This window comes from Haliotis cracherodii, unplaced genomic scaffold (genome assembly GCF_022045235.1).
Source record: "Haliotis cracherodii isolate W230 unplaced genomic scaffold, xgHalCrac1.p SCAF_22, whole genome shotgun sequence".
Lineage (NCBI taxonomy): Eukaryota > Metazoa > Mollusca > Gastropoda > Lepetellida > Haliotidae > Haliotis > Haliotis cracherodii.
The window spans coordinates 13,836,440-13,849,023 of NW_027266278.1; the positions used below are offsets into that span (position 1 = coordinate 13,836,440).

At 42.7% G+C, this 12,584-nt stretch overlaps 1 protein-coding gene across 2 annotated transcripts in view; it reads left to right on the top strand.

Moving 5' to 3' along the window:
- Positions 1 to 1,142: 1,142 nt before the first annotated feature.
- LOC139471260 (DNA ligase 3-like) overlaps positions 1,143 to 12,584 on the top strand; it is a 58,343-nt gene continuing 46,901 nt past the window's right edge. For both annotated transcript variants that reach the window (XM_071253558.1, XM_071253557.1), the window contains exons 1-6: positions 1,143 to 1,593; positions 2,678 to 2,806; positions 4,398 to 4,504; positions 6,451 to 6,495; positions 10,692 to 10,778; positions 12,012 to 12,091. In XM_071253558.1, coding sequence (XP_071109659.1) covers positions 1,299 to 1,593; positions 2,678 to 2,806; positions 4,398 to 4,504; positions 6,451 to 6,495; positions 10,692 to 10,778; positions 12,012 to 12,091 — 743 coding nt within the window. In that variant the 5' untranslated portion in view covers positions 1,143 to 1,298. The remainder of the gene's footprint in view (positions 1,594 to 2,677; positions 2,807 to 4,397; positions 4,505 to 6,450; positions 6,496 to 10,691; positions 10,779 to 12,011; positions 12,092 to 12,584) is intronic.

A 12,584-nucleotide genomic window follows, 5' to 3' on the forward strand; every position in this document is an offset into this window, starting at 1 on the left:
ATCAGACAGTTAAAAGTAATGCAGGAGTAACACTTTTTTATTTTTGTCCCTGAAAGAATACCAACAAACACAAGTGAGCACACATTGAACTCAGTCTTTGGATACAGTTTATCATCCAAAACTGGCTCCCACAGGAGATATTGCTTGGGTGAGATCAAGCGATATCTACATTGTAAATATCGCTGCAATGAAATTGCATCACAATGCTTTGCAAACCATTGATGGGTTAACAAATTCATGTTTAACAATCGACCAAATCTGTCATTATTATGGAGTTAGAAGACACCAAGGGCTGAAGTCCCCAAATAGTTTCCTGCAAATATCTAATTTTCCTTTTCTTCATGTTTCAGATAAAGAATGAGTGATTGATCAAAAGTTCTCAACAGATCAATTTTCTCACCAGAGCCATTCACACCTCCATAATAGAATACACCCACATAGTGTATAGAGTACACCCACATAGTGTATAGAATACACCCATATAGTGTATAGAATACACCCACATAATGTATAGAATACACCCATATAGTGTATAGAATACACCCATATAGTGTATAGAGTACACCCACATAGTGTATAGAGTACACCCACATAGTGTATAGAGTACACCCACATAGTGTATAGAGTACACCCACATAGTGTATAGAGTACACCCACATAATGTATAGAGTACACCCACATAGTGTATAGAGTACACCCACATAGTGTATAGAGTACACCCACATAGTGTATAGAGTACACCCATATAGTGTATAGAGTACACTCACATAGTGTATAGAGTACACCCACATAGTGTATAGAGTACACCCACATAGTGTATAGAGTACACCCACATAGTGTATAGAATACACCCACATAGTGTATAGAGTACACCCACATAGTGTATAGAGTACACCCACATAGTGTATAGAGTACACCCACATAGTGTATAGAATACACCCACGTAGTGTATAGAGTACACCCACATAGTGTATAGAATACACCCACATAGTGTATAGAATACACCCACATAGTGTATAGAATACACCCACATAGTGTATAGAGTACACCCATATAGTATATAGAGTACACCCACATAGTATATAGAGTACACCCACATAGTATATAGAGTACACCCACATAGTGTATAGAATACACCCACATAGTGTATAATATAGAATACATCCTCTGGATGCATCAGGCTGCAATTTTACACTCCCTAGCGTTAAACCATCACTTAGCAACCCCCACCTAAACTGTTACTGTTTCATTTCACCTAAATACAGTTACAGTGTCAATATTTATGTACTGACTTCATAATGTCTACAGTTGACTTCACGGTTGAATACGCTAGATCTGCTAAGTCAATTTGTAGATATTGTCATGAGTTTATTGAAAAGAATGCAGTAAGAATTGGGAAAATTATTCCCAACCCATATGACGAGTGCGAAGCAGGGTGGGACGACGTGACTCGATGGCACCACACTGACTGCATGCTGAAGGTGTTTGAGCTGGACAAACCAAAGGAAAAGAAGATCAAGGCCCCTGGTGACATGTATGGATTTGAACATCTAAAAAAGAACGACAAGGACACCATTCTGAAACTCATTAATGGTGAGTCCTGTTGTGTATCATTACCATGCATAGTTCACAACATCACTGATAACCATAGAGGTTTCAAATGTAAAATTGATACCTATAAATCGCAGTTTAGAGGTTTCAAATGTAGGGTTTGTATATACAGCATTTGACCTGTGCCATCCATTTACAAAGATTTGGAACAAGAGAGAATGAATGTGGCAAGCTAGGGTGAGGGATGTTGGGGAGCCTAAAAGCAGAGAAATGATGGATAGGGAAATTATGAGTGAAAATTAGAGAATTGATGGATATGGAAATTATGAGTGAAAAGCAGAAAATTGATGAATAGGGAAATTATGAGTGAAAAGTAGAGAAATGATGGTTTGGGAAATTATGAGTGAAAAGTAGAGAATTGATGGATAGGGAAATTACGAGTGAAAAGTAGAGAATTAAGGGATAGGGAAATTATGAGTGAAAGGTAGAGAAATGATGGTTTGGGAAATTATGAGTGAAAAGTAGAGAATTGATGGATAGGGAAATTACGAGTGAAAAGTAGAGAATTAAGGGATAGGGAAATTATGAGTGAAAAGTAGAGAATTAAGGGATAGGGAAATTATGAGTGAAAAGTAGAGAATTAAGGGATAGGGAAATTATGAGTGAAAAGCAGAGAATTGATGGATCTGGAAATTATGAGTGAAAAGTAGAGAAGGGATAGGGAAATTATGAGTGAAAAGTAGAGAATTGATGGATATGGAAATTATGAGTGAAAAGTAGAGAATTAAGGGATATGGAAATTATGAGTGAAAAGCAGAGGAATTATGGATAGGGAAATTATGAGTGAAAAGCAGAGAAATGATGGATATGAAAATTACGAGTGAAAAGTAGAGAATTAAGGAGAATTATTGCAATTGATGCTGACCCAGGAATTCACTGGCCATTCTGAACCTGCATCTTAACAAGTAAAAGTGACACCGCTATAGGTCATAATGCAAAATTCTAGATGTAACTGAAGTACTGTTCACAGCGGCTTTAAACGCAACGCAACTCACTCACTCACTCATTCCCTACAGGCTCTGCTACAAGATCTGATCCTAACTGACTTGCTTCACCAAATTTGCAGATGGTAATACAAAGAGAGACAACTTGTTTCGAGACTTCCGCTGTCTCTGTGCTAAGATCTCGGAGGAAGAGAGCAGTGCTGGCAAGACCTCTCTTGTGTCCAACCACCTCTGGAAGGGAAATGGTGGCAGTAAGTAGATTCAGATCATCTGAACTCTTCCCCAGACATTTGGGGTTTAGTTTCACACATACTTTGTTTGTGTGTTTGTGTGTTTGTTTGTACGTTTAACGTCCCACTCAGCAGTGTTCCAGCTATATGACAGCAGTTTGTATAAAGTCGAGTCTGGACCAGACAGTCCAGTGATTGATATCATGAGCATTGATCTACACTAATGGGATACACTGACATGCATCAACCAAGTCATAAAGCCTGACCACCCAACCTGTTAGTCGCCTCTTACGACAAGCATAGTTGCCTTTCATGACAAGCATGGGTTTCTGAAGAGCTATGCTGACCCGTATCTTCACAGGTTACAAAAACTATCAAAACATAGATCTTGACGTTCATGGATAGTTTTCATCTACCCGAGGCAAGAGAGTTAACTGACTATTAAAGTCCAGTTTCCACCCTTGCTGAACTAGGCTGGTATTATGGAGTTACATTTTGGCGGGACTAATGAGTCTATGCATAGTCCAATCAAAATCGTGCACCAAAATCGAAATCCGGTTCGTAAACTGTCTTGCAGATTTCGGTCGATTGCAGGATTTTCAAAGCATGTGCACCGCCAACTTTTTGTCAGCAGATATTTTCCAAATCTTTTCACGTTTTAATCAAGCTACTCACATGATTAGACGCATTTTGCGATGTAAGACCCGTTTTATCACAATATAGATCTTGATTATCGATCAGATCATCCTTACTGGGCTCCACCATTTTGTGTGAAACAAATGCAAGTGATATGACAGGTGGAATCTGATTGGTCCATAGGAGAGGCTTATAGGGGACATAACTGGTAATAGCCACTGGTGGCGCTACGATCGAGCCCAGTAATTCCAGTTGAGCTCGGCAAGGGTGGAAACTGGACTTTTTAAGTCCGTTAACTCTCTTGCCTCGGGAAGATGGATAGTTTTGGGATCAAAGATCAACTTAAGTTCAGTAGATCGGCATTTGGTCATGCTAGAGATTTTTCTTGGGTATTAGCCCCACACCTTATCTTATCTGTAAAAGAACTTTGTCTGAAATATGTTAGAACAACTGTAGACATGACTGCTGTGAGGGGGGCGCGGGTGGCCCAGTCGTCTAAGGCACCGCGATTCGCTGTGCAGAGCTGTGTTCCGTGGGCACACCAGAAACCTATGATTGTGGGTTCGAATCCCAGTTTGTCCTGATTATGTTTCTAGTTTTGTCAGCACCATACCTGTGCTCGTGGGTTTCACCGAAGTGGTAAACGTCCGAGACCTGCATCACTTCAGGCTTTCCTCCCACATTAAGCTGACACGCCATGATATTTGAATTTAAATGTATATCACGGATTCATGTCTAGTGTATGTACCTTAACTGTTTCATGTATACCTGCCACGTGTTGTAATGTCCTAATATTATATTGTGAAGATCTGTGATGTATATCAAATTCCTGAGAATATTGCTATTATTGTTGTTATTATTATAATGATAGTACATATCGTGTTTATCTTCATGGCTATATATGGCTGTGATATTTCCACTGTGAGATCCGTTTCAACTCACTCACTCACTCCAGTACAATTCATGTCACTTTCAGCCGGGTACAAGGGTGATGTCTATCTGTTGATGAAGCTGTTGTTGCCGGGCGTTGTCAAGACCGTGTATAATCTCAACGACAAACAACTCATCAAGCTATTCAGTCAGGTTGGTCATATTCTAGCAATTATGTATGAGTTATGTCCCTTGGTATTTTGATCTGTAGAGGCGAATACACTCAGGAGTGTTGACTCTCATAGATGTTGATCAGTCAATTGATTGTTGACAAGTCTGGTTTGACTTGACGTTAAGTGAAAAAGTTTGTCATCTGAGCACCAATTTGATAGAATGTTTTATTACTTTTTTCCAATTAAACAGACCTGTGAAGATCCGGGGTAGAATGGGTCTTCAGCAACCCATGTTGGAGTAAAAATCGACTATGCTTGTCGTAAAAGGTGGTCAGGCTCACTGACTTGGTTGATGCATGTCATTGATCCCAATTGCGTGGATCGATGCTCATGATATCAATCACTGGATTGTCTTGTCCAGACTCGATTATTTCCAGACCGCCGTCATATACGGGGAATATTGCTGAGTGCTGCGTTAAACAAAAAAACAAACCAAAAATCGAATTAAACATGCCAAATGGATATCATAATGGCTTCACATATTTCTTGTAGAGTTAGAAAAGTTCAGAAAAATGCAGTTAAAATCCAAATCGGAACAAAAATATTTCTCCATTCATGTTGATGCATTGTATAATTATAACCAATGGTGATGCACTTTGGAGGTGCCTTGTGTTTCACTGATAACAGGACCAGTAAACAGTAAAAGGCTTCAGTGTTCGCGTTAACGCAGAAACCTGCTTTTTTCACGCATTAAAATCATATAAACACGCACAAAATATTTTGCAGGTGTGTTTTGCACGCACAGATTGTGATATACTTAATTTTGTATTGATACCATAAAATAGAAAGCTATTCAAAGCTGATGGCCTGCTTACAGTGTTCAGACGAAAATAAATAAAAACCTGGAAATTCCCATTGCTAAAAATAGAGTGTGGCAAGATGGCGCTTTGAATCGCATCCTTTATATTTCCATATATGGTCTTTGGGCAACGGAATAACTAATGTCAGACACAGGACATCATTCGTTACTATCGATGGTATTCCCCGGAAGTCGTTCGTTTCATCCAATCAGAGCCCAGCTTACAAGTAATAGTCGGTAATACGAACGATCATAAACAGAGCGACGGAAGAAAACTTCCACAAAGTGTGCTAACAGCAGTCATATCTATTTTATTAATGATTGAAAGTTCATCATCAAAACTGGACCCTAAATTAAAGCTTGGTCATAATTATTAGATGTACTAGTACTGATTTTATTGAAATGAAAACTTCACATGCGAAATATTTGAATTTAAATTTATTATTTCATTTCTGCACGCACTGTACAAAAACCTACTGAGAACACTGGGCTTTAATGCTTTGTTTCAAGCCCTCAGAATTTAAAGAAAATTAGAATTTTAAGCAAAATCCTAATTTCACACAAAATTTCTTTGTTTGGGCCAATTTTCCTGTCAAGGGTATTTATCATCATGTATCATGTTCTTAATTTGGTTGTAACCCCAGGGGGCCACAGGTGGCACAGTCGTCTAAGGCGCCGCGATTTGCTGTGCAGAGTTGCTTCCCTTGGGCACGCCATAAACCTATGATTGCGGGTTCGAATCTCGTTTCACCCCGATTATGTTTCGAGGTTTGTCAGCACCATACCCGTGCTCGTGGGTTTCACCGAAGTGGTAAACGTCTGAGACCTGAATCACTTCGGGCTTTCCTCCCACATTAAACTGACACGCTGCGATATAACTGGAATACTGTTAAAAGCGGCGTTAAACCCAACTCACTCACTCACTCAATCAGAGGTGATTTATTGTTATTTGACAACCTCTGATTGAAATCAAGTAATTTACAAAGCCTTAGTGAAATAGAATTTAATGCTTTATTAAAAAAATATTCTGATATTGAATCCAAGTAAATAAAAAATTTAAATAAAGTGTTTTCATGGTTTTATTGGTGAAAAATGGCTGATATTTACAAATATATGTTTGTCTGCAGATATTTGGTACAAGCCTAATAGCGATGGAGGAGGATCTAGACCAGGTATATTTAAGGTTTTTTCTTGTTTCGACTTGTTCAAAGAAGGAAAATACTGAACTAATTTATTTCTCCAACAAACTATATTAGAGAACAGGATCTGAGTTATTTTGAAGCTATACTTATGTACCAGTTGGTTTTAGATAACTCCCAAACAGTCATATATACTGTAAATCGTGAAATTAATGCGTCTCCAAAAGAATGCGACCACTTGACCCTAGTCAAAACTGTGACTCAATATGAATGCGACACCCCTCCTCTCAAGCATCAGTGGATTTCTATCTAAAGATGTCCTCAGTCAGGTGTAGAATCCTTACCTTAATCCAACCTTACATTGATCCAATCACACACCAAATAGCACCGCTTATTAGCGCTGAGTAAAGTACTTCCGCAAAAACAATACATGAGCGCTGGCTCGTGTCGGCCTTTTACGCAGTCGCAAAGAACAAAGGGTGGTGTCTGTGTGATCAGTGATGACATAAGTGAGTAGAACTCTTGTCTTGACCCCAGCAGTTACAATTCACAGGACGTAATTAGTGCTTGAATGACATTGTTTATATACTTTATATACAAGTGCTGCTCAATAAACAGTGGTGTGGAATACATCAGCGAATGTCTAAGTTGGTATTTTTGCTATCCGAAATGTCTTATTGTTGATATGAGTGCGATGTTTAAAAATGCGAGGAAAGACCACACGCATATTTTGCATTTAATTCACGCACACGCTCTCTTTAGGTCACACACAACCAAATTGTTTCCCATAGACTTCTAAAGTAACGTTATATCTTTTTAAAAAATAACTAGGCATTCAACAGCCATTACATTTACATATGTGCACAGTCTGGCCTTAAAGCTGCAATAAAAACACAAATTTTGGCTAGGTCAGCCAGCTCCTTTTCCGAGTACAGGAAGCTGAACACACCAACCCCAGTTCCGCACCAAATGTCACCTACTTGAAAATATCTGTGCTCACATAAAGCACAAGTCATCTTGTTAAAAAAAGTCAGCACCAAATATTGAAAAATATGGGCAGTTTTAATTACTTGATGGATGTGCATTTAAGAGACATAAAAATCTTACACAATATCATCCAATCACAGCTTGCATATGTCTCTTGATCTGCACTGAAGGCTCCCTACGAAAACCGCACTGTCACAATCAGTTCTGAGTTACTGTAGTAGAACCTGTACACCCAACTTTGACCTGGAAGACCTGAATTCCATAACACATCATTGCAAATGGCTGCCCAAAATAGTAGTTCATGGTGTAGGGATGGGACGAGTCCAAATTTACTACACGACCCTAGTTGGACCCTAGTCCGTTACCTGCTGTAGGTAAGTTTGGCACAAAATGTTCAGTTGGAATTTGCTTTAACAGAGCCCTGCCAAAAAGTGTTTAGATATGGTATAAAACGATCTGATTGCATATACACTGAAGTTGACTGAAGCTTTGTGTTTTCTCAAATGTGCCCATAGTCAGAAAGAAATGCGAACATTAGCGAGAGGAATTTTATTGTTATTGTCATTTAACCATATAATACGTGACTAACCATGGGGTGGGTAGTCTGAGTTACCTGTCCCAGCCCTAGTTACAGGTAGTCCAGTGGGTACCTGGATCCTACTCAGGACCCACCCGACCCGAGTACCCGTGTTACCTGTCCCAGCCCTAGTTACGGGTAGTCCAGTAGGTACCTGGATCTTACTCAGGACCCACCCGACCCGAGTTACCTGTCCCAGCCCTAGTAACGGGTAGTTCAGTGGGTACCCAGATCCTACTCAAGACCCATCAGACGCGAGTTACCTGTCCCAGCCCTAGTTACAGGTAGTCCAGTGGGTACCCAGATCCTACTCAGGACCCATCAGACGCGAGTTACCTGTCCCAGCCCTAGTTACGGGTAGTTCAGTTGGTACCCAGATCCTACTCAGGACCCACCCGACCCGAGTTACCTGTCCCAGCCCTAGTTACGGGTAGTTCAGTGGGTACCCAGATCCTACTCCGGACCCATCAGACACGAGTTACCTGTCCCAGCCCTAGTTACGGGTAATTCAGTTTGTACCCAGATCCTACTCCGGACCCACCTGACCCGAGGTACCTGTCCCAGCCCTAGTTACAGGTAGTCTAGTGGGTACCCAGGTCCTACTCACTACCCACCCGACCTGAGTACCCGAGTAACTGGTCCCAGCCCTAGTTACAGGTAGTCCAGTGTGTACCCGGATCCTACTCAGGACCCACCTGACCTGAGTACCCGAGTAACTGGTCCCAGCCCTAGTTACAGGTAGTCCAGAGGGTACCCGGGTCCTACTCACTACCCACCTGACCTGAGAACCCGAGTTACCTGTCCCAGCCCTAGTTACAGGTAGTCCAGAGGGTACCCGGATCCTACTCAGGACCCACCCGACCTGAGTACCCGAGTAACTGGTCCCAGCCCTAGTTACAGGTAGTCCAGAGGGTACCCGGATCCTACTCAGGACCCACCCGACCTGAGTACCCGAGTAACTGGTCCCAGCCCTAGTTACAGGTAGTCCAGTGTGTACCCGGATCCTACTCAGGACCCACCTGACCTGAGTACCCGAGTAACTGGTCCCAGCCCTAGTTACAGGTAGTCCAGAGGGTACCCGGGTCCTACTCACTACCCACCTGACCTGAGAACCCGAGTTACCTGTCCCAGCCCTAGTTACAGGTAGTCCAGAGGGTACCCGGATACTACTCAGGACCCACCCGACCTGAGTACCCGAGTAACTGGTCCCAGCCCTAGTTACAGGTAGTCCAGAGGGTACCCGGATCCTACTCAGGACCCACCCGACCTGAGTACCCGAGTAACTGGTCCCAGCCCTAGTTACAGGTAGTCCAGAGGGTACCCGGATCCTACTCAGGACCCACCCGACCTGAGTACCCGAGTAACTGGTCCCAGCCCTAGTTACAGGTAGTCCAGAGGGTACCCGGGTCCTACTCACTACCCACCTGACCTGAGTACCCGAGTTACCTGTCCCAGCCCTAGTTACAGGTAGTCCAGTGTGTACCCGGATCCTACTCAGGACCCACCCGACCTGAGTACCCGAGTAACTGGTCCCAGCCCTAGTTACAGGTAGTCCAGTGTGTACCCGGATCCTACTCAGGACCCACCCGACCTGAGTACCCGAGTAACTGGTCCCAGCCCTAGTTACAGGTAGTCCAGAGGGTACCCGGGTCCTACTCACTACCCACCTGACCTGAGTACCCGAGTAACTGGTACCAGCCCTAGTTACAGGTAGTCCAGTGTGTACCCGGATCCTACTCAGGACCCACCCGACCTGAGTACCCGAGTAACTGGTCCCAGCCCTAGTTACAGGTAGTCCAGAGGGTACCCGGGTCCTACTCACTACCCACCTGACCTGAGTACCCGAGTAACTGGTCCCAGCCCTAGTTACAGGTAGTCCAGAGGGTACCCGGATCCTACTCAGGACCCACCCGACCTGAGTACCCGAGTAACTGGTCCCAGCCCTAGTTACAGGTAGTCCAGAGGGTACCCGGGTCCTACTCACTACCCACCTGACCTGAGTACCCGAGTAACTGGTCCCAGCCCTAGTTACAGGTAGTCCAGAGGGTACCCGGGTCCTACTCACTACCCACCCGACCTGAGTACCCGAGTAACTGGTCCCAGCCCTAGTTACAGGTAGTCCAGAGGGTACCCGGGTCCTACTCACTACCCACCTGACCTGAGTACCCGAGTAACTGGTCCCAGCCCTAGTTACAGGTAGTCCAGTGTGTACCCGGATCCTACTCAGGACCCACCCGACCTGAGTACCCGAGTAACTGGTCCCAGCCCTAGTTACAGGTAGTCCAGAGGGTACCCGGGTCCTACTCACTACCCACCCGACCTGAGTACCCGAGTTACTGGTCCCAGCCCTAGTTACAGGTAGTACAGTGGGTACCCGGGTCCTACTCAGGACCCACCCGACCAGAGTTACCTGTCCCAGCCCCAGTCAAAGGTAGTCCAGTGTGTACCGGGGTCCTACTCAGGACCCATCTGACCTGAGTACCCGAGTTACCTTTCCCAGCCCTGGTTAAAAGGTATGTTAATTTCAAGGTCTCAAATGGAATTTAATACCTGATTTTTGACCAATCGGCAAGATCAGAATCAAGCATTCTTCAGTGTCATGGTTGAATAAAATATATATATTAAAGTGTGTGTCCCTGTATGTAACTCCTGTGTGTTTGTACAGGGAGATGTGTCTGAAACAGTCAGGGTGTGTTTTGAGAAAAGCAAAAAGGTGACACCATTGAAGAAGAGTGTCCTGTCTTTACAAGAGGTGGGTGAAATAATCTGTATATATCATTTCTATCTCTGCCACTCATGTCGTGATCAGTATGGACAGCCAGTCCATCATGTCGTGATCAATATTGATAGCCAGTCCATCATGTTGTGATCAATATGGATAGCTTCCCCATCATGTCAGGATCAGTATGGACAGCCAGTCCATCATGTCGTGATCAATATTGATAGCCAGTCCATCATGTTGTGATCAATATGGATAGCTTCCCCATCATGTCAGGATCAGTATGGACAGCCAGTCCATCATATCGGGTTCAATATGGATAACCAGTCCATCATGTCGTGATCAATATCGATAGCCTTCCAATCATTTTAGGATCAATATTGATAGCCTAACAATCATTTTGGGATCAATATTGATAGCTTCACTATCATATCTGGATCAATATCAATAGCCAGTCCATCATGTCAGGATCAATATGGATAGCTTCCCCATCATGTCGGGATCAATATGGATAGCCAGCCAATCATGTCAGGATCAATATGGATAGCTTCCCCATCATGTCAGGATGAATATGGATTGCCAGCCAATCATGTCATGATCAATATTGATAGCCTTCCAATCATTTCAGGATTAATATTGATAGCCTAACAATAGTGTTGGGATCAATATGGATAGCCAGTCCATCATGTCAGGATCAATATGGATAGCTTCCAATATGGATAGCCAGTCCATCATGTTGAATCAATGTGGATAGCCAGTCCATCAAGTCAGCATCAATATGGATATCCAGTCCATCATGTTGGGATCAATATCAATAGCCTTCCAATCATTACAGGATCAATATTGATGGCCTCCCAATCATATTGGGATCAATATGGATAGCCAGTCCATCATGTAGGATCAATATGGATAGCCAGTCCATCATGTAGGATCAATATGGATAGCCAATGCGCATTATGAAAATATGGTACATGATCATGATGTGAAAGGAACTGGTTCCCTGTGGCAGGAATACAGATGTTAATTTGTTACAGATAGATACCTGCTGGGAGATCATTTGTTTTAATTCAACTAATCACAATCCTCGTCTATCCATTGTGTTACATCTCCATGCTATTATGTAGAGACAAGGGTGCCATTCATTCCCAGACCTAGTGAGTCGTCAGTTGCTAGAGGAATAGCTACTATGGCTAGAACTCAGATTCAAAAAGGATTTCTGAGGTGTTCTTATAAACAGCTGGTCATGACTGTGGTCTTGTGTTTCAGGCAGATGGCCTCCTGAACTCTCTGTCTAAGGCCACCACGGAGAGTGAACAACTCAGCATACTGACAAAAATTATTATAAGGTGATTTGAGATTAGTTTCTGAGATGAAAGTCCATGCGAATCACAGGATAGAATAGGTACCCACTGCATGTGATCCACATTTGTGTTTACAAACTAGACACCGCTCCAACTTGACTATTTAAACAGATTCTGATCCAATATTTACTAAACAGGCCCTGATCCAACATTTACTAAACAGACCCTGATCCAACTTTTACTAAACAGGCCCTGATCCAACTTTTACTTAACAGGCCCTGATCCAACATTTACTAAACACACCCTGATCCAACATTTACTAAACACACCCTGATCCAACATTTACTAAACAGATTCTGATCCAACATTTACTAAACAGACCCTGATCCAACATTTACTAAACACACCCTGATCCAACATTTACTAAACAGATTCTGATCCAACATTTACTAACAGGCCCTGATCCAACATTTACTAAACAGATTCTGATCCAACATTTACTAAACAGACCCTGATCAAACATTTACTAAACAGACCC